Raw genomic sequence first — 21,952 nt, 5'->3', positions numbered from 1 at the left:
CCCCCGATTGCTCAATTTGGCCAGGCGGCCAGCTCTAGGAAGTGTCTTGGTGGTTCCAAACTTCTTCCATTTAAGAATGATGGAGGCCACTGTGTCCTTGGGGACCTTCAATGTTGCAGAATGTTTTTGCCACCCTTCCCCAGATCTGTGCCTCAACACAGTCCTCTGTGTTACGGACAATTCCTTCAACCTCATGACTTGGTGTTTGTTCTGACATGGACTGTCAACTGTGGGACCTTATATAGACAGGTGTGTGCCTTTCCAAATCATGTCAAAATCAATTGAATTGACCACAGGTGGACTCCAATCAAGTTGTAGAAACATCTCAAGGATGATCAATGGAAACAGGATGCACCTGAGCTCAATTTACAGTCTCATAGGAAAGGGTCTGAATACTATAATTAAGGTATTTCTGTTTTAAACTTTTTATATATTTGCAAACATTTAAATTTCAAACAATCTGGTTTTGCTTTGTTATTATGGGGTATTGTATGTAGATTGATGAGGAAAATATATTTTTAATCAATTTTACAATAAGGCTGTAGCGTAACAAAATGTGGAAAAAGTCATGGGGTCTGAATACTTTCCGAAGGCACTTTATGTGGACCTTGTTTTTTGCCGAATATCCAGGGAATGTTTCTTCCCTGGCCCAGACAGGAACAGAGAGGATGGAACTCCCAAACATCAGAAAGCATTCAGGCTTGTTGAAGGGCAGCACACGTGTCCGGTGTTAATTTTGGCTCTCTTTTTTTAGATTTAGTCTTAGCCATTTTAATTGAAATATCATTAAGTCTTAGTCACATTTTTGTTATTTGAATATGATTTAGTCTAGTTATTGTCAAAATTATGAAAACACTGGGCCATTTTAGTCAACTAAATTCCCGTTAATTTTAGTCACATCAATGATCAATCAACCAACCAATCAATCAATCAAATGTATTTATAAAGCCCTACTTACATCAGCTGATGTCACAAAGTGCTGTACAGAAACCCAGCCTTAAACCCCAAACAGCAAGCAATGCAGGTGTAGAAGCACGGTGGCTAGGAAAAACTCCCTGGAACGGCAAGAACCTAGGAAGAAACCTAGAGTAGACCAGGCTATGAGGGATGGCCGGTCCTCTAATGACTGTGCCGGGTGGAGATTATAACAGAACATGGCCAAGATGTTCAAATGTTCATAGATGACCAGCATGGTCAAATAATAATAATCACAGTGGTTGTAGAGGGTGCAACAGGTCAGCACCTCTGGAGTAAATGTCAGTTGGCTTTTCATAGCCAATCATTCAGAGTATCTCTACCGCTCCTGCTGTCTCTAGAGAGTTGAAAACAGCAGGTCTGGGACAGGTAGCACGTCCGGTGAACAGGTCAGGGTTCCATAGCTGCAGGCAGAACAGTTGAAACTGGAGCAGCACCACAGCCAGGTGGACTGGGGACAGCAAGGAGTCATCAGGCCAGGTCGTCCTGAGGCATGGTCCTAGGGCTCAGGTCCTCCGAGAGAGAGAAAGAAAGAAAGATGGATAGAAAGAAAGAAAGAAAGAAAGAAAGAAAGAAAGAAAGAAAGAAAGAAAGAAAGAAAGAAAGAAAGAAAAAAAAAAAGAAAAGAGAGAAAGAATTAGAGAGAGCATACTTAAATTCACACCGGATAAGACAGGAGAAATACTCCAGATATAACAAACTGACCCTAACCCCACGACACATAAACTATTGCATCACTTTTGTATTGCCTCATTAATCTATAGTAAACATAAATCACTGACTTCCATGTGAACAAACATACATATCCTTATCCTACCAACAGATATTCCTGCATAACATCCTATTCTCTTCCCAACAGAAGAATATAACAAACATATAAACAATAATATAGAACAAATTCCTAACTCAGCACATTACATACAAAACAGAAACACACAAGCGCAGAGAGAGAGGGAGAGAGAGAGAGAGAGAGAGTAGCACAATCACCAGATGGTGCTGCAAAGTATTGGAAAAGTAGTATGGGTTGCACCTCCGTCACTCGGTCACGTCATTGCCATTGTCATTAACGTTCCAAAGATGCAGCAGCCATGCTGATTTCCAGAAATATTTTTTTTATTTTTTTTATTTCACCTTTATTTAACCAGGTAGGCCAGTTGAGAACAACTGCGATCTGGCCAAGATAAAGCAAAGCAGTGAGACAAAAACAACACACAGAGTTACACATGGAATAAACAAGTGTACAATCAATAACACAATAGAAAAATCGTATGTACAGTGTGTGCAAATGTAGAAGAGTAGGGAGGTAAGGCAATAAATAGGCCATAGAGGCCTATAAATAGGTCTCGACCCCGCCCTGTGCAACTGGGTACTGGACTTCCTGACAGGCCGCCCCCAGGTGGTGAGGGTAGGTAACATCATCTCCACCCCGCTGATCCTCAACACTGGGGCCCCATAAGGGTGCGTTCTGAGCCCTCTCCTGTACTCCCTGTTCACCCACTACTGCGTGGCCATGCACGCCTCCAACTCAATCAAGTTTGCGGACGACACTACAGTGGTAGGCTTGATTACCAACAACGATGAGATGGCCTACAGGGAGGAGGTGAGGGCCCTCGGAGTGTGGTGTCAGGAAAATAACCTCACACTCAACATCAACAAAACAAAGGAGATGATCGTGGACTTCAGGAAACAGCAGAGGGATCACCCCCCTATCCACATTGACGGGACAGTAGTGGGGAGGGTAGTAAGTTTTAAGTTCCTCGGCGTACACATCACGGGCAAACTGAATTGGTCCACCCACACAGACAGCGTTGTGAAGAAGGCGCAGCAGCGCCTCTTCAACCTCAGGAGGCTGAATAAATTAGTCTTGTCACCAAAAGCACTCACAAACTTCTACAGATGCACAATCAAGAGGCTCTCCAGAGGGTAGTGAGGTCTGCACAACGCATCACCGGGGGCAAACTACCTGCCCTCCAGGACACCTACAACACCCGATGTCATAGGAAGGCCATAAAGATCATCAAGGACAACAACCACCCGAGCCACTGCCTGTTCACCCCGCTATCATCCAGAAGGCGGGGTCAGTACAGGTGCATTTAGTTTTACTAGCATTTAAAAGCAGTTGGAGGCCACGGAAGGAGTGTTGTATGTCATTGAGGCTTGGTTGGACGTTTGTTAACACAGTATCCAAAGAAGGGCCAGATGTATACAGAATGGTGTCGTCTGCATAGAGGTGGATCAGAGAATCACCAGCAGCAAGAGCGACATCATTGATATATACAGAGAAAATAGTCGGCCCGGGAATTGAACCCTGTGGCACCCCCATAGAGACTGCTAGAGGTCCCTCCGATTTGACACACTGAACTCTTTCTGAGAAGTAGTTGGTGAACCAGGCGGGGCAGTCATTTGAGAAACCAAGGCTATTGAGTCTGCAGATAAGAATGCGGTGATTGACAGAGTCGAAAGCCCGGCTGAGGTGCACCCATGACCAGCTTGGAAACCAGATTGCATAGTGGTGAAGGTACGATGGGATTCGAAATGGTTGGTTATCTGTTTGTTAACTTGGCTTTCAAAGATTTTAGAAAGGCAGGGCAGGATGGACATAGGTCTATAACAGTTTGGTTCTAGAGTGTCTCCCCCTTTGAAGAGGGGGATGACCGTGGCAGCTTTCCAATCATTGCGGACCTCAGACGATACAAAAGAGAGGTTGAGCAGGTTAGTAATAGGGATTGCAACAATTTTAGAAAAAGAGGGTCCAGATTGTCTAGCTCAGCTGATTTGTAGGGATCCAGATTTTTCAACTCTTTCAGAACATCAGCTGTCTGGATTTGGGTGAAGGAGAAGTGGGGGAGGGGGGGGGGGGCTTGGGCAAGTTGCTGCAGGGGGTGCAGAGCTGTTGGTCAGGGTAGGGGTAGCCAGGTGGAAGCATGGCCAGCCGTAGAAAATGCTTGTTGAAATGATTGATTATCGTAGATTTATCGGTGGTGACAGTGTTTCCTAGCCTCAGTGCAGTGGGCAGCTGGGAGGAGGTGCTCTTATTCTTCATGGACTTTTTGGAATTAGTGCTACAGGATGCAAATTTCTGTTTGAAAAAGCTAGCCTTAGCTTTCCTAACTGACTGTGTATATTGGTTCCTGACTGCTATGAAAAGTTGCATATTGCGGGGGCTATTCAAATCTAATGCAAAATGCCACAGAATGTTTTTGTGCTGGTCAAGGGCAGTCAAGTCTGGGGTAAACCAAGGGCTATATCTGTTCTTAGTTCTACATTTTTTGAACGAGGCATGCTTACTTAAGATGGTGAGGAAAGCACTTTTAAAGAGCAACCAGGCATTATCTGCTGACGGGATGAGGTCAATATCCTTCCAGGATACCCTGGCCAAGTCGATTAGAAAGGCCTGCTTGCTGAAGTGTTTTAGGGAGCTTTTGACAGTGATGAGGGGTGGTCATTTGACCGCGGACCTATTACGGACACAGGCAATGAGGCAGTGATCACTGAGATCCTGGTTGAAGACAGCATAGGTGTATTTAGAGGGCAAGTTGGTCAGGATGATATTTAAGAGTGTGCCCATGGTTATGGATTTAGGGTTGTACCTGGTAGGTTCCTTGATAATTTGTGTGAGATTGAGGGCATCTAGCTTAGATTGTAGGATGGCCGGGGTGTTAAGCATATCCCAGTTTAGGTCACCTAACAGTACGAACTCTGATGATAGATGGGGGGCAATCAATTCACATATGGTGTCCAGGGCACAGCTGGGGGCTGGGGGGGGTCAATAACAAGCGGCAATGGTGAGAGACTTGTTTCTGTAAAGGTGGATTTTTAAAAGTAGAAGCTTGAACTGTTTGGGCACAGACCCGGATATTATGACAAAACTCTGCAGGCTGTCTCTGCAGTAGATTCCAACTCTGCAACCCCAGAGGGGGTTTGGCAGTTCTATCATGTCGGAAAATGTTGTAGTTGGGGATGGAAATTTCATGATTTTTGGTGGCCTTCCTGAGCCAGGATTCAGACACGGCTAGGACATCAGGTTTGGCAGAGTGTGCTAAAGCAGTGAATAAAACAAACGTAGGGAGGAGGATTCTGATGTTAGTAGAATGGGGGATAATGGCTTTGAACTGGAGCTAATAATGACTGTTTTGCCCATTGATGTTTTCGAGTCACTAAACTTCGAGTCCGAATCAAGTTCCAAGTCCCCTGTGCTCGAATCCAAGTCCGAGTCACCAATGTGTAAAATGTGGTCCGCCAATACATGAATGATAATGGCTAGAATCAAGCTGTTTCTATGAGGAAAATAGGGAGACTTGGCTAGTACAGCACCTGGCTATGAAATGCAGTAGGGAAAGTGTGAGGGTTGAGCAAGACGACACATTTAAAGACTTTTCTATACTCTAGGAAGAGAAAAACATGACTGTTGTTTTACAATTAAACTTAATGCTGCTATTGTTTTTAATTTTGTAAAGCAGCTTGTGTTTCTTAACCGTAGTCTGGATCTGAGTACCTCCTCGACCCTTCACCGAAAGCGAACACATTTGGGGCTGTCTGATTGAGGACTTTTGAGGAAATGGAAACGTTGTGTACGTTGCCCATGCGTCATCAATGAGCCGCGTGGTGCAATTCTGGGCAGTTCTGTGACAAGTAGAGCTCTCCTTCAAGGAGTGAATGGGAGTCAATTGGGTTCAATATTACAAATCTTTTCAGAGATATGAGAGAGTTATTTTGTTCTCTATCATATCATATAGTTTTGGAATAGTGACATACTTTCAAGGGAAATAAGCAGGCATCTTGATTCATACCCTGACTTTGAGAATAGCGTGAAGATTAGCTTAGCAACCGCGTGATGCAGCATGACAGCATGAACGCGATTGGTCGAAAGTTTGTTGGGTGGGGCGTTATACGTTCCTCTTTTTTTAAATGTACAATTTTTATTTCACCTTTATTTAACCAGGTAGGCTAGTTGAGAACACCTTTATTTAACCAGGTGGCTAGTTGAGAACACCTTTATTTAACCAGGTAAGGTAGTTGAGAACACCTTTATTTAACCAGGTAGGCTAGTTGAGAACACCTTTATTTAACCAGGTAAGCTAGTTGAGAACTAATTCTTATTTACAACTGCGACCTGGCCAAGATAAAGCAAAGCAGTGCGACACAAACAACAACACAGAGTTAAACATGGAATAAACAAGCGTACATTCAATAACACAATAGAAAACAAAGAAAGTCTATATACAGTGTGCAAATGTCGTGAGGAGGTAAAGGCAATAAATAGGCCATAGTAGCAAAGTAATTACAATTTAGCAAATTAACACTGGAGTGATAGATGAGCAGATGGTGATGTGCAAGTAGAAATACTGGCGTGCAAAAGAGCAGAAAAGTAAATAAAAACAATATGGGGATGAGTTAGGTAGATTGGGTGGGCTATTTACAGATGGGTTATGTACAGCTGCGGCAATCGGTTAGCTGCTCAGATAGCTGGTGTTTAAAGTTAGTGAGGGAAATATGTCTCCAACTTCAGCGATTTTCGCAATTCGTTCCAGTCATTCTCAGCAGAGAACTGGAAGGAAAGGCGGCCAAAGGAGGTGTTGGCTTTGGGGAGAGTACCCAAGAAAAAAAAGACCTGAAGAAAGTATTTCCCAATGGGATTGCTGTCTCCTCTTTCTCTAATGTTGTCAATCAGATCGGTGTTGTGTTCCGCTTCCTGTGACAGGGCTTAATATTGCCATGACTCCTCAGCTGTAATAGGTGTCAGAGCTGACCTGAGGATATTTAATAGACCTTAGTGTTACCTTTGTGACTATTGTCTGTTCACAGCAAATGGTCAGCTTTATGGTCTATGAGTGAACGTGAACCCTGTGGTGGTGTTTTCATATACTGTACATCAGTGTAGCTTTTCAAAATGCAGCTGATTTGGTGGAATAGTCGACTGGATATGTATTCTTGAAGCAAGCTTTACCATCGAGGCCTACTCAGCCGAACCACATCGACTCCAAAGCAAGTATGGAAAACCACTTGTTGGGTGGGAGTGAGATCTTCCCCATTCATTCGCAACATCCAAACAGCATCTGGAGGGATGAGGGACAATGGATAACGATCAAGTGCAAGATGACAGCGGCACCGTCCCTTTTATTTCCATGACAGTGGACACTGCAAACCCCGGCCCCCCAACGACTTAATTTACACCCCTCCAGACCAGAGGACACCAGATTGCAGACCACCCCTCCAACCCCCACTGCCCATCTCACCCTAGCCCAGCCTGTCCATCCACTCCTCCTGACCCCTTTCAGGCCTCCAGTCAGACCCACCGCATGGTAATTGATGAAAGAGGCCCCGGGAATCAAATGAGCTGGAAGGACATCAAGCGGCCGGTCTCTCTCCCCCAGCCTTGGGGAGTACGGCTGGTCTGACGCTGCCCCCCCCAGAACCCTCATCTGTCCCCCGTCTCCAGGCCTGTAAAAGGCTGGTTAATGAAGCATAGGGAGGGAATTACACTAACGCTAACTGGCAGATGTCCTGTATTGTGCCCAGCTACAATAAACAATATGGCCGCCTCTTGCATATTAGCATGAGAAAAGGGGCTGCACTCAGAGAAGCAATGTTTTTACTCTTTTTTTATGTGGGTTACTTTTTTCAGGTCTTTTTTTCTTGGGTACTCTTCTTTTTTGGGGGGCTTTGGTCGCTTGCCTTGTGTTTCCTAGCCAGCTTTCTCTGGCTGAGCTGCTGTCCTAGACGGTTAGGTTGTTGGGTATCTTGTTGCTCTGTGTCACCTCCTGTGACATTGGTTTGCATCAAGTCAGGTTTTAGATATTAGATTAGATATTAATGTCAGTCTGATAGTTTGACATTATCCCCAGCCCTACAAGCGATTCACTGCTATTTGCAACTAAAATGGATAAACTCTGCATCATGAATCTTTACTTGCATCATGTACTGTATGACTGTTATATGAATGAACTGAAACAGGAGAGAGGAGATGGAGCATCGAGGGGGCATGGTTGTTGTTTGTATGTTTGTCCTCGAGTCACACTTCTGAGATAATTGGGGTTTTGTAGGAAATGCTGTTGAAAGGAAACATGGTGCAAATGGCCATTTAAAGCAAACAGAGAGGAACTCGTGGGGGCGGTGCCATTGTGTCAGCTCCCTAAATAACTGCCTCTGCCCCTGTCTGTTGACCTGCTAGGTCATGGGTGGATGCATATTCAAAAAGGAAGGCCTGTTTACGCTCTCTGGCCTGCCACACACACAAATTCCCTCTGCCCTGTATCTTCCCTAACACACAGACACACATCCAGGGTCCTGTCCCTATTCCGTGCATTGTGAGAGGCTCTAGTCCCCTCCCCTCGACCCTGGTCACCCCGCGCCGTTTGCTAATGTTTTCTTCTTGAGTGTGCAGCTCATTGTTTCAGCTCTTTTAATCACTCACCAGCTGCTAGGGTCAGTGAATGGAGCCCCGCGCGGGCCCAGGTCCATGTCACTTGTGAGGTCTTGGCGACGGGTTTCGGGGGGGTAGGCCGCACCGCCGCCTGCTGCAACCCCAGCAGCAGGCCGATTCATGTCACAACTGTGAAAGCGCCCCTCTTTCTCTCCCTCTCCATTTCTCTTTCCCTCTCTTTCTCTTTTAATCTGCCCCAATCTCTCTGTCTCTATCACTCAAACAGCCCCCACTGCCACTATCACCCTCAGTCCTTATGTTGTTGTGGCTGGGCTGAGAGTTTCCACCAGAATGAGGAAATGGCCGTTTATCCCTCCTCTCAGACTCTCTCTCTCTCTCTCTCTCCTTTCTTTCTCTCTCCCGGACTGAGTGCTTGTGGGTATTAGGGCCTGTGGGGCCGTCCTTGGCTACAGCTTGTTATAGTGGATCTACAACGATCAATCCTCCTCAGCTTGGCCCAGACAGCTGCAGGGTGGGTAGGGAAGGAGGCAGAGAGAGGCCCACCACCAACAGATCAAGGTTGCCTCCCAAATGGCACCCGATTCCCTTTGTAGTGCACTACTTTTGACCAGGGCTTATAGGGAACAGGGTGCCATTTGGAACACAGATAAGAACTACTCCCCACAGTAACATGTCGTTCCTGCCCTGCTCTCTCTCCACAGTCGTGTCAGTTATCAGCATCTGCCACACAAAGGCTTTAAAGGGACACGCTCTCTTTTTTCCTAGTCGACAGGCTGCTACACCGCCTACAAGGCCTCAGTGATTTAACTTCTCTGTGGGACTTTTCACTGTTCTGAGGCCTGTTGGTGGTTGATTTAGAAGAGAAACCAATGATGCTGAACCATTGCATCCTCTGTCAGGGATATCAGGTGTATTTTCTCAGTGCCCATGTGTCATGTTGTACCTGTTAAGACTGTGTCTGAATGTCCATGTGTCCTAACAGGATATGATGTACCAGCTGCTGCAGGGGTTGGACTTCCTGCACTCACACCGTGTGGTTCACCGGGACCTGAAACCCCAGAACATCCTGGTCACCAGTGGAGGACAGATAAAACTGGCCGACTTCGGTCTTGCCAGAATATACAGCTTTCAGATGGCCCTGACCTCCGTGGTGAGAACCTTACTGTTACACACCTGTTATAAACCTCTTGTAAACTGTTAAAACACCAGAATATACTGCTTTCAGATGGCCCTGACCTCCGTGGTGAGAACCTTACTGTTATACACCTGTTATAAACCTCTTATCAACTGTTAAAACACCAGAATATACAGCTTTCAGATGGCCCTGACCTCCGTGGTGAGAACCTTGCTGTTATACACCTGTTATAAACCTCTTATAAACTGTTAAAACACCAGAATATACAGCTTTCAGATGGCCCTGACCTCTGTGGTGAGAACCTTACTGTTATACACGTTGTTATAAACCTCTTATAAACTGTTAAAACACCAGAATATACAGCTTTCAGATGGCCCTGACCTCCGTGGTGAGAACCTTGCTGTTATACACCTGTTATAAACCTCTTATAAACTGTTAAAACACCAGAATATACAGCTTTCAGATGGCCCTGACCTCCGTGGTGAGAACCTTACTGTTATACACCTGTTATATACCTCTTATAAACTGTTAAAACACCAGAATATACAGCTTTCAGATGGCCCTGACCTCCGTGGTGAGAACCTTACTGTTATACACCTGTTATAAATCTCTTATAAACCTCTTATAAACTGTTAAAACACCAGAATATACAGCTTTCAGATGGCCCTGACCTCCGTGGTGAGAACCTTACTGTTATACACGTTGTTATAAACCTCTTATAAACTGTTAAAACACCAGAATATACAGCTTTCAGATGGCCCTGACCTCCGTGGTGAGAGCCTTACTGTTATACACCTGTTATAAACCTCCTATAAACTGTTAAAACACCAGGATATACAGCTTTCAGATGGCCCTGACCTCCGTGTTGAGAACCTTACTGTTATACACCTGTTATAAACCTCTTATAAACTGTTAAAACACCAGAATATACAGCTTTCAGATGGCCCTGACCTCCGTGGTGAGAGCCTTACTGTTATACACCTGTTATAAACCTCTTATAAACTGTTAAAACACCAGAATATACAGCTTTCAGATGGCCCTGACTGCCGTGGTGAGCATTTTAACATTATACCAGTACCAATCTCATTCCCAGACACTTCCGCCCAAATGCTCGAAGAGTCTGTTGGACCAATGCGTCAAACTTTGCCTTCTTTGAGCCATGCATACAGTGGGGCAAAAAAAGTATTTAGTCAGCCACCAATTGTGCAAGTTCTCCCACTTAAAAAGATGAGAGAGGCCTGTAATTTTCATCATAGGTACACTTCAACTATGACTAAAACATCACCAGCTGATGTAGGCTGTGTGCCGGGTGTGGCGCGTCCTTCCACTGCTGAACATAACTGCGCTGTGCTTCTGTTCTGCTAATATTAATTGAACTTATCACTGAAAAAGTCTCAATCACTCCAAAAAACTATTGTAGTGAGATTTTAGCCACAAAGATAATTTAGTCTCGTCATAATCAACTGATATTAAACATATTGTAACGACCCTGGGTTTGTAAGCGCGGAAATCGACTCTGCCGCTTGAGCATGCTTTTGCGGCAGAGTCGATAGCGCGCCGCACCTCGGGCTCGAAGGTCGAAGGCCCTGCTGTTTCATTACAATATATATATATTTAAAAAATATATATATCTCAGTCTATTTAGTTAGTTATTATCTTGTAAATTAACACAGAAAAATAGGTATTTGGTGAATATTTTTGTCACTATTTTTGTTGACGAAATGAACACTGGATTAATCTACCAATCATCTCCCACAACACCTTCCCCTAACCCTTCCCCGTACACTAGCATACCTCAAGCACAGAGCCATGCCTCGCAGTTGTGTGATTGGTTCAAATGAAATGATGATAAATACTTTACTCAGTAAGGTTAATCCCATAGAATTATACGGTCACTCCAACTAAGGCTAACTTTGAATTGTTGCTGTACCAGGTTTATATGCGCTGTTCACAATAGCCTAGGTATGAGGTTATACCAGGTTATACCAGTTTCTGGCTAAAGGATATATAATAGACTAAGTAAAATACTTTTTGGAAAGTATTTGAGGCACTTGATTTTCCTTGGGTTGCACTTTTTGTACTATTCCATTGGTTCAATTATACATGGAAAACCAAACCTCCCCAAATATTTCACATACTTGACACAAGTCTGTTACATATAGCCAGCCTGGTTCCTCTTCCTACAGGCTCACTAGCCAGACCCCATAGTCTCAAGCAGCATACGTCTGATTAATATCAGGTAATTAGATAACTCTTCATTAAGAGATGACATAACAGAGGTTATGTATGGGGACTGTGTGTGTTACTTCCCAATGTAAAGAATATTTTTTAAAGAATATCTACCTCAGTCCTCTCCAAAACAAAATACTTGTTCTTCTGGGACAAACGAATGGCTTCAGACCCTTCTTCTGAAAACCTGATCTCCCTCTTTTTCTCCTCCTCCCTCCTTCTCTTCCTTCACTCTCTCTGTCCATCTTTATCTAATTTTCTGCTCCTCTGCTATCGGTCGGTTGGTGCGCTCTTATTTCTCCAATTGGGTGAACTTCCACTTACTGTACGTGGCCGCGTCCCAAATGGCACCCTATTCCCTTTAGTGCACTACTTTTGATCTGGACCCTGTGGTAGTGCACTAAAGGGAATAGGGTGCCATTTGGGATGCTGAGAAGAAGTCACCCTTTACCCAGTGGCCTCTCTCTCTCTCTCTCTCACTCTCTCTCATCAAGACATTGGGATGTTATATGGCCTCATGTCCCAATGTTTTATAGTCTCACTCTCACTTCCCACTCAGGATACTTATCTTCTCATTGGTAGACCAGCTCAGTAAAACATAGCCTGTGTTCCAAATGGCATGCTATTTCCTATATAGTGCACAGTTGGGCTTATGGGTCCTGGTCAAAGGTAGTGCACTATAAGGGAATAGGGTTCCATTTGGGAAGCAGACAGAGCGTTTTCTGGTGTCAGTCTGAAGTCTGGAGTCCCTCAGGTAGAATGGGGAGTGTAACAGGCAGACAGAGAAAGAGACTGACAGGATGAGAGAGAGACAGAAAGAGAGCGAGACAGACAGAACGAGAGAAAGACAGACAGAACGAGAGAAAGACAGACAGAACGAGAGAGAAACATACCGAACGAGAGAGAGGCAGACAGAATGAGAGAGACAGACAGACAGAACGAGAGCGAGACAGACAGAACGAGAGAGCGAGACGGTACGAGAGAGAAACAGACAGAACGAGAGGGAGAGAGACAGAACGAGAGAGAGACAGACAGAACGAGAGAGAGAAGGCAGGATGGTCTCCTGGGACACAGATGAAAAGCGGCTAATGTGATGTAGCGGGCACTGAAAGGGCACCAGCCTGCACAGCAGAGAGAAGACCAGTAAACGATATGGGGTGTGCAGAGTGAGAATGAAGGAAGGGCTGAAGAGACGCAAGTCTCAGGAATCCCTGAAGTGGACGTGACAAGGATGAAATAGACAGTGAGGGAGGGAGCCTGGCGGGGGGACGGAGAGAGATTGAGTCAGCGATACCACCCCCCCTTAATCCTCCTCCTCCTACCCTTCTTCCATCAAGGCTTTGAAGTGGGACTGTCTTGCACTGGGCTCTGATGTCCAGAGATAGCAGGACAGAGGATGACAGAGCGAGGGAGAAGGTCTGAAAGGGATGGAAGAACGGAGAGATGAGACATTATTAGATTAGCAGACCTTAACAAGGGTATTTCAGGACTAACTGAGGACATTCATTTATCTGTGGGAATAGTGATCTGAATATACAAATATGTATACTATTATATTACTTATACAAAGTAAAGATGGCCAAATATAACCACGGGAGGCATTGTTGTTTCATTTCTAAATGTTTGAGGATCAACTTTATTAAGCACTACCTAGAGAAATGAACAGACAGTCAAGTTAAGATGTGTCATCCAATGTGTACCTGGCCTGTCCAGACTCAGTCATGCTGTCAGTCGGGGTCTCGCTCTGTGGTTCCATTAGCTGGTTTCAGTTATTTTATGATAGATGGGGCATGGCAACATTTTGTTAGGTTGACAGTTAGAGCTTCTGTTCTGGAAATTCACCTGGGAATCCACCTTAGGCATCGGTGACAGAAATACAGATCCTGTGTGTGTGTGTGTGTGTGTGTGTGTGTGTGTGTGTGTGTGTGTGTGTGTGTGTGTGTGTGTGTGTGTGTGTGTGTGCGTGCGTGTGTGTGTGTGGGGGTTCCAGATTAATGTTCCTGTATGTATGTGTGTGTGTGTCTGGAATCCCCCTATCTCCCTCCCCAGTGATGTTTCCTCTGGCTCAGATAAAGAATTCCCTGCCGTGACTGTGCTCTCACTCAGTATGCAAAAACATAACCCATTCACAGTTAGAGACACAGTACACACACACACACACACACACACACACACACACACACACACACACACACACACACACACACACACACACACACACACACACACACACACACACACACACACACACACACACACACACTCATAGTAGGATTTGTACCTTTCTGTCCGATGATAGAGGATGATACCTGCCAGTTACCAACACACTGAGAATGGCCTGTCTAGTTATAAAGGGGCACAGTTACAGGCAGAAGGGTCAGCGAAGCAGCCCAGGTACGTACAACTCATTACCACACCTGGCTCCGCTTGACTCATTCCAAACTACCCAGGGCACTGAGAAATGCTGTCTCTGAATAGAATATGTGTCTGTTCTGTCTCCATCACAGTCAGGATATGAATCAATATGATTCATATTCTGCTTTCTTACAGAGTATATGAGAGCTGAATTTGCATAAGGTACAAAAAGGGCCTCTTCTGGATTTTCCTTTCCTTAACTGAAACTGGTTTCATTCAGAAAGGCAGTTGACGGTTTATGACAATTCAACTTCTCTTTTATGTGTTGCATGTGTGTGTGTGTGTATGTGTGTGTGTGTATGATGGGGTTGCTGCATCCCTCAGAGGCCCCCTGACAGTTCCTCCCCTGAGTGAAAGGGGGACTCGGGGACCACCCATCGGGTGGCGCGGGGGTGCAGATCAGGCTGACCCTGGGAGTAGCTGGGGGTCCAATGCTTTGTTTGTTGTTTTACAATGACCTCAGCCTCCTGACACCTAATTGTCTGTCTCTGAGTGACAAGCCGATGTGTAAAGCTGCAGAGTTAAGCCGATGGCTTAGGAAAGAGGAAAAGAGACAACCATGTCCTTTTTCCTCCCATCAAACTGAGGATTATCAACCTTTTGCTTTTCTTATAAGCACATGCAGCACATTGAGGGGAAACATGTTTGTTTTTTAATGTATTTTGGTCCTTAAATCAAAAGCTATGAGATCTTGTCCCCCGCCGCAAGACGCTTTGGCCACACCAGAACAAACTCCTAATGGTCTGTTTCCTCAAGGCATATTTAGAACCATATAGTGCATCATTATTATAATTGATTCGGCCTGTGGGGGTTTCCCTGTCCGTCCATTCATACCACGGCCAGTCGTTATAATGGGAAGCAGACTGACTGGATTGTCCCATGAATGGAATTAGGCACACACACACACACACACTCGCTCTCTCTCTCGGGGAAGCATCATGTGCACTGCGTTGCTTCATTCCCACTGATTGTTGTTACATATTTGCAGCTACCAAAATAAACGGTGGTTGTTGTAAGAAGAGACATAGATACAGGTGTTAGTGTGGGGTATGTTTCTCCACATAGATACAGGTGTTAGTGTGGGGTATGTTTCTCCACATAGATACAGGTGTTAGTGTGGGGTATGTTTCTCCACATAGATACAGGTGTTAGTGTGGGGTATGTTTCTCCACATAGATACAGGTGTTAGTGTGGGGTATGTTTCTCCACATAGATACAGGTGTTAGTGTGGGGTATGTTTCTCCACATAGATACATGTGTTAGTGTGGGGTATGTTTCTCCACATAGATACATGTGTTAGTGTGGGGTATGTTTCTCCCCATAGATACAGGTGTTAGTGTGGGGTATGTTTCTCCACATAGATACAGGTGTTAGTGTGGGGTATGTTTCTCCCCATAAATACAGGTGTTAGTGTGGGGTATGTTTCTCCACATAGATACAGGTGTTAGTGTGGGGTATGTTTCTCCCCATAGATACAGGTGTTAGTGTGGGGTATGTTTCTCCACATAGATACAGGTGTTAGTGTGGGGTATGTTTCTCCACATAGATACAGGTGTTAGTGTGGGGTATGTTTCTCCACATAGATACAGGTGTTAGTGTGGGGTATGTTTCTCCACATAGATACAGGTGTTAGTGTGGGGTATGTTTCTCCACATAGATACAGGTGTTAGTGTGGGGTATGTTTCTCCACATAGATACAGGTGTTAGTGTGGGGTATGTTTCTCCACATAGATACAGGTGTTAGTGTGGGGTATGTTTCTCCACATAGATACAGGTGTTAGTGTGGGGTATGTTTCTCCACATAGATACAGGTGTTAGTGTGGGGTATGTTTCTCCACATAGATACAGATGTTAGTGTGGGGTATGTTTCTCCACATAGATACAGGTGTTAGTGTGGGGTATGTTTCTCCACATAGATACAGGTGTTAGTGTGGGGTATGTTTCTCCACATAGATACAGGTGTTAGTGTGGGGTATGTTTCTCCACATAGATACAGGTGTTAGTGTGGGGTATGTTTCTCCACATAGATACAGGTGTTAGTGTTGGGTATGTTTCTCCACATAGATACAGGTGTTAGTGTGGGGTATGTTTCTCCACATAGATACAGGGAACATATAGAACAAGCCAGCGGGTGCAAGCAGCAAGCTGACCTGTGAAGTGGTCGGCTGGTCGGTCGCTAGGTGTTGCCAACATGAGGAATTCATTCCGTTGGCCGGGCAGGAAGTGACAGACTCCAGATGACTCCCACGACAACAACACTACTTGTTGTCACCGTGCAGCACGAAAAGTGTAGCCTGGTCCCAGATCTGTTTGTGCCCTCTTGCCAGCTCTGTGATAATGACCAAACAGATCTGGGACCAGGCTACACTTTTCCTGTCTGACATTGTCGCCGTACGCTGCGCGTCTCCACAACAAGTAGTGTTGAATTAGATGAGGTCAGTGTGAGTGTGAAAAATTCTTAAGTAAGCTTGATTGCACACATTTCAGTTCAACTATGAGTGTGGGTGGGGAAACCACTTACCGTTTACTCACCACTTTTAGTCATTTTAGGATCCAGATTTTGATTAGAAATCAGATGTAAGTCATTGAATCAGATGTCTCTTATTCAATGACTTATTGAATAATTATTATTATTCTCTTATTCTGTTTTCACTTTTTTGAATTCCCCATGACCCTATCTTGAATTTCATGGCCGTGCCAGTAATGATAAGTAATCAATACATTTATCAGTACGTTCCATGTCTCTTGAGACCCAGCACCTCAACAGACAACGTCAGTCTAATCCACTACTGTGTGAGAATTGAGGAAAAAATAAAACGCTTTAAAATGAATTTCTCAGTCATAGCCAAGGATGAATCTCATTGGAAGGTTTTGTCTGACTCCAGTCCTTTATGTTCTCACTGCCAGACAATGTGCTTCCACTCTGGACAGACACTCAGGCAACAACTCAGCTTAGTTTGGAAAGGGAAAAACCCCACACATCATGCAGCAGAGCACATGCAGCCCTCTCTGGGAATGTTTAGATATCTCCTCAACGGAAAAAGGAAAACTTCCCTCTTTCTCTCCTCTCTCTCCATGCTCCAAATGCAGCGGGAGAAGAGGGCTGTCCCCAAACACGAGGATATGGATGCACGCACACACACACACACACACACACACACACACACACACACACACACACACACACACACACACACACACACACACACACACACACACACACACACACACACACACGGTATACACACAAGCAGAACACACGCACACACACACAGTATACACACAGGCAGTACACACATACACAAACACACACAGGCAATGGTGGAGAGCACAATGCACAGTGAACGTCTTATTTGGTATTTCCTGTGTAACCCCTACAGCCAGCCAGCCAGGCAGCGCACCCCCTGCACTTCAGGCCCCATCTGTGTTAATTGTTGACGGGCTCTTGGCCACGGTTCAGGTCGAGAAAAGGGTGAATGATTGGGGGGGGGGGGGGGGGGGGGTTAATGGCATCTGGATATTAAAGCCTTGCCTGTAACAGCAATGAAGAAAATAAAATTACAGCATATATGAGGAATTTTCCAACTAATGATGTGCGGATGTGGTAGCTATAGCACTGAGGGGAAAGAGGCTGACTGTGCTGTCTTTGTTCGCTGGGAGAGGGCCCCATGCAGCATTCCTGTACGCTGTGCATACTTTGGCAACTGTTGCGCTCCATTTTATAACTGTATACAGTTTATGCTGCGGCTGCTCTCTACTGTAAGCTTGTGACTAACTCCGAGTCTTCTTTCCTTTCTTGGCCTGCTGTGAGGGTATTGTTGTTGTCTTTCTTGGCCTGCGTTGAGGGTATTGTTGTTGTCTTTCTTGGCCTGCGGTGAGGGTATTGTTGTTGTCTTTCTTGGCCTGCTGTGAGGGTATTGTTGTTGTCTTTCTTGGCCTGCTGTGAGGGTATTGTTGTTGTCTTTCTTGGCCTGCTGTGAGGGTATTGTTGTTGTCTTTCTTGGCCTGCTGTGAGGGTATTGTTGTTGTCTTCCTTGGCCTGCTGTGAGGGTATTGTTGTTGTCTTCCTTGGCCTGCTGTGAGGGTATTGTTGTTGTCTTTCTTGGCCTGCGGTGAGGGTATTGTTGTCTTTCATGTCAATTTTCTTTTGAAAGAGAAAAGGTTAAAAGTCAAAGTGACTCTGTTGAAAATAGTGGTGTCTACTGGCTATCTGACTGCTGAGCTTACTTTCTAAACAGGACATGTTTAGCATGGTGAAGTGTCTATCTAAACAGGACATGTTTAGCATGGTGAAGTGTCTATCTAAACAGGACATGTTTAGCATGGTGAAGTGTCTATCTAAACAGGACATGTTTAGCATGGTGAAGTGTCTATCTAAACAGGACATGTTTAGCATGGTGAAGTGTCTATCTAAACAGGACGTGTTTAGCATGGGGAAGTGTCTATCTAAACAGGACATGTTTAGCATGGTGAAGTGTCTATCTAAACAGGACATGTTTAGCATGGTGAAGTGTCTATCTAAACAGGACATGTTTAGCTCTTTCTAAACAGGACATGTTTAGCATGGTGAAGTGTCTATCTAAACAGGACATGTTTAGCATGGTGAAGTGTCTATCTAAACAGGACATGTTTAGCATGGTGAAGTGTCTATCTAAACAGGACATGTTTAGCATGGTGAAGTGTCTATCTAAACAGGACATGTTTAGCTCTATCTAAACAGGACATGTTTAGCATGGTGAAGTGTCTATCTAAACAGGACATGTTTAGCACGGTGAAGTGTCTATCTAAACAGGACATGTTTAGCATGGTGAAGTGTCTATCTAAACAGGACATGTTAAGCATGGTGAAGTGTCTATCTAAACAGGACATGTTTAGCTCTTTCTAAACAGGACATGTTTAGCATGGTGAAGTGTCTATCTAAACAGGACATGTTTAGCATGGTGAAGTGTCTATCTAAACAGGACATGTTTAGCATGGTGAAGTGTCTATCTAAACAGGACATGTTTAGCATGGTGAAGTGTCTATCTAAACAGGACATGTTTAGCATGGGGAAGTGTCTATCTAAACAGGACATGTTTAGCATGGTGAAGTGTCTATCTAAACAGGACATGTTTAGCATGGTGAAGTGTCTATCTAAACAGGACATGTTTAGCATGGTGAAGTGTCTATCTAAACAGGACATGTTTAGCTCTATCTAAACAGGACATGTTTAGCATGGTGAAGTGTCTATCTAAACAGGACATGTTTAGCATGGTGAAGTGTCTATCTAAACAGGACATGTTTAGCACGGTGAAGTGTTCAGTAAGGTACTGTCTCTACCAGGCTTCACTACAGACGGCTTGCTTTCTTAGCAACAATACCGACTTGTGTGCGACTATGGCAAAACAGACGGGTTGGTTAGACTGTTGACAACATGTGAACTATAGAAGTTAGAAGTTAGAATGTTTATTGAGAACATGAATACATGTGCACAATGAGCACTTGTTGTCTCTCAAATACTTTATGTCGTTGGCATGCTCGTGTATTTTAGCCATATTAGCATAGACATGATATCAGTCAAAACACCTAAAAACAAGACATGGTATCAAGAACAAGATACAACAACCTGAAACGAGCCACCTACCCAGGAGGCCCTAAATTATGCATTGTTACATATGACAGTTAGGGTCAGGAGGTTTTCCTGGTCAGGGCCCTAATTACACATTATTACATATGACATTTAGATTCAGGAGGTTTTCCTGGTCAGGGCCCTAATTACACATTGTTACATATGACATTTAGAGTCAGGAGGTTTTCCTGGTCAGGGCCCTAATTACACATTATTACATATGACATTTAGAGTCAGGAGGTTTTCCTGGTCAGGGCCCTAATTATTTTCCTGAACACACGACCTGACCAGGCAGGTAAAACTCTTGGCCCTAAACCACTGGAAGGAACCTGCTGTCGCCATTCTGTCTTTAAAAAACATGAGCTGACACACACACAGAAAAATGTAGTTTGTGTGGAGGTGTTGATTAACGTTGAATGAACCATAAACTATCAAAATAAAGAAAGTCACACACTCCATATGCAGTTGAAGTCGGAAGTTTACATACACTTAGGTTGGAGTCATTAAAACTCGTTTTTCAACCACTCCACAAATTTCTTGTTAACAAACAATAGTTTTGGCAAGTCGGTTAGGACATCTACTTTGTGCATGACACAAGTAATTTTCCCAACAATTATTTACAGGCAGATTATTTCACTTATAATTCACTGTATCACAATTCCAGTGGGTCAGAAGTTTTACATACACTAAGTTGACTGTGCCTTTAAACAGTTTGGAAAAGTCCAGAAAATGATGTCATGGCTTTAGAAGCTTCTGATAGGCTAATTGACATCTTTTGAGTCAATTGGAGGTGTACCTGTGGATGTATTTCAAGGTCTACCTTCAAACTCAGTGCCTCTTTGCTTGACATCATGGAAAAATCAAAAAAAATCAGCCAAGACCTCAGAAAGAAAATTGTGGACCTCCACAAGTCTGGTTCATCCTTGGGAGCAATTTCCAAACGCCTGAAGGTACCACGTCCATCTGTACAAACAATAATATGCAAGTCTAAACACCATGGGACCACGCAGCCGTCATACCGCTCAGGAAGGAGATGCGTTCTGTCTCCTAGAGATGAACGTACTTTGGTGTGAAAAGTGTAAATCAATCCCAGAACAACAGCAAAGGACCTTGTGAAGATGCTGGAGGAAACAGGTACAAAGGATCTATATCCACAACAAAACGGGTCCTATATTGACATAACCTGAAAGGCTGCTCAGCAAGGAAGAAGCCACTGCTCCAAAACCGCCATAAAACAATCAGACTACGGTTTGCAACTGCACATGGGGACAAAGATCATACTTTTTGGAGAAATGTCCTCTGGTCCAATGAAACAAAAATAGAACTGTTTGGCCATAATGACCGTTGTTATGTTTGGAGGAGTAAGGGGGAGGCTTGCAAGTCAAAGAACACCATCCCAACCGTGAAGCACGGGGGTGGCAGCATCATGTTGTGGGGGTGCTTTGCTGCAGGAGGGACTGGTGCACTTCACAAAATAGATGGCATCATGAGGCAGGAAAATGATGTGGAAATATTGAAGCAACATCTCAGGACATCAGTCAGGAAGTTAAAGCTTGGTGGCAAATGGGTCTTCAAAATGGACAATGCAAGCATACCAAGCATACTTCCAAAGTTGTGGCTTAAGTACAACAAAGTCAAGGTATTGGAGTGGCCATCACAAAGCCCTGACCACAATCATATAGAAAATGTGTGGGCAGAACTGAAAAAGCGTGTGTGAGCAAGTAGGCCTACAAACCTGACTCAGTTACACCAGCCCTGTCAGGAGGAATGGGACAAAATTCTCCCAACTTATTGTGGGAAGTTTGTGGAAGGCTACCCTGAAACGTTTGATCCAAGTTAAACCATTTAAAGGCAATGCTACCAAATTTCTATTGGAGTGTATGTAAACTTCTGACCCACTGGGAATGGGATGAAAGAAATAAAAGCTGAAATAAATCATTCTCTCTACTATTATTCTGACATTTCACATTCTTAAAATAAAGTGGTGATCCTAACTGACCTAAGACAGGGAATTTTTACTAGGATTAAATGTCAGGAACTGTCAAAAACTGAGTTTAAATGTAGTTGGCTAAGGTGTATGTAATCTTCCGACTTCAACTGTAGAAACTCTAAATGGCCCTGAGGAAGACACAGGGATGCCGAGACGTTGGTAAATACCCATTACATTTCTGGGAGTTTAAATATGGAGTGTGCGACTTTCTTTATC

General features: G+C 44.3%; 1 protein-coding gene and 1 long non-coding RNA gene across 3 annotated transcripts in view; one reads left to right on the top strand and one right to left on the bottom strand.

Annotated features, from left to right (window-relative positions):
• LOC109904398 (cyclin-dependent kinase 6) overlaps positions 1-21,952 on the top strand; it is a 63,734-nt gene that overhangs the window by 9,552 nt on the left and 32,230 nt on the right. For both annotated transcript variants that reach the window (XM_031788897.1, XM_031788898.1), the window contains one exon: positions 9,342-9,509. In XM_031788897.1, the coding sequence (XP_031644757.1) occupies positions 9,342-9,509 (168 nt within the window). The remainder of the gene's footprint in view (positions 1-9,341; positions 9,510-21,952) is intronic.
• Positions 1,439-12,084, bottom strand: LOC109903389 (uncharacterized). The gene is made up of 3 exons (XR_002257034.2): positions 11,838-12,084; positions 9,303-9,407; positions 1,439-1,488 (listed from the first exon to the last, which is right to left on the bottom strand). It is a non-coding gene; the product is annotated as an uncharacterized LOC109903389 (long non-coding RNA).

This window comes from Oncorhynchus kisutch, linkage group LG14, assembly GCF_002021735.2.
Source record: "Oncorhynchus kisutch isolate 150728-3 linkage group LG14, Okis_V2, whole genome shotgun sequence".
Classification (NCBI taxonomy): domain Eukaryota; kingdom Metazoa; phylum Chordata; class Actinopteri; order Salmoniformes; family Salmonidae; genus Oncorhynchus; species Oncorhynchus kisutch.
This window is presented reverse-complemented; position numbering and strand designations above follow the sequence as displayed.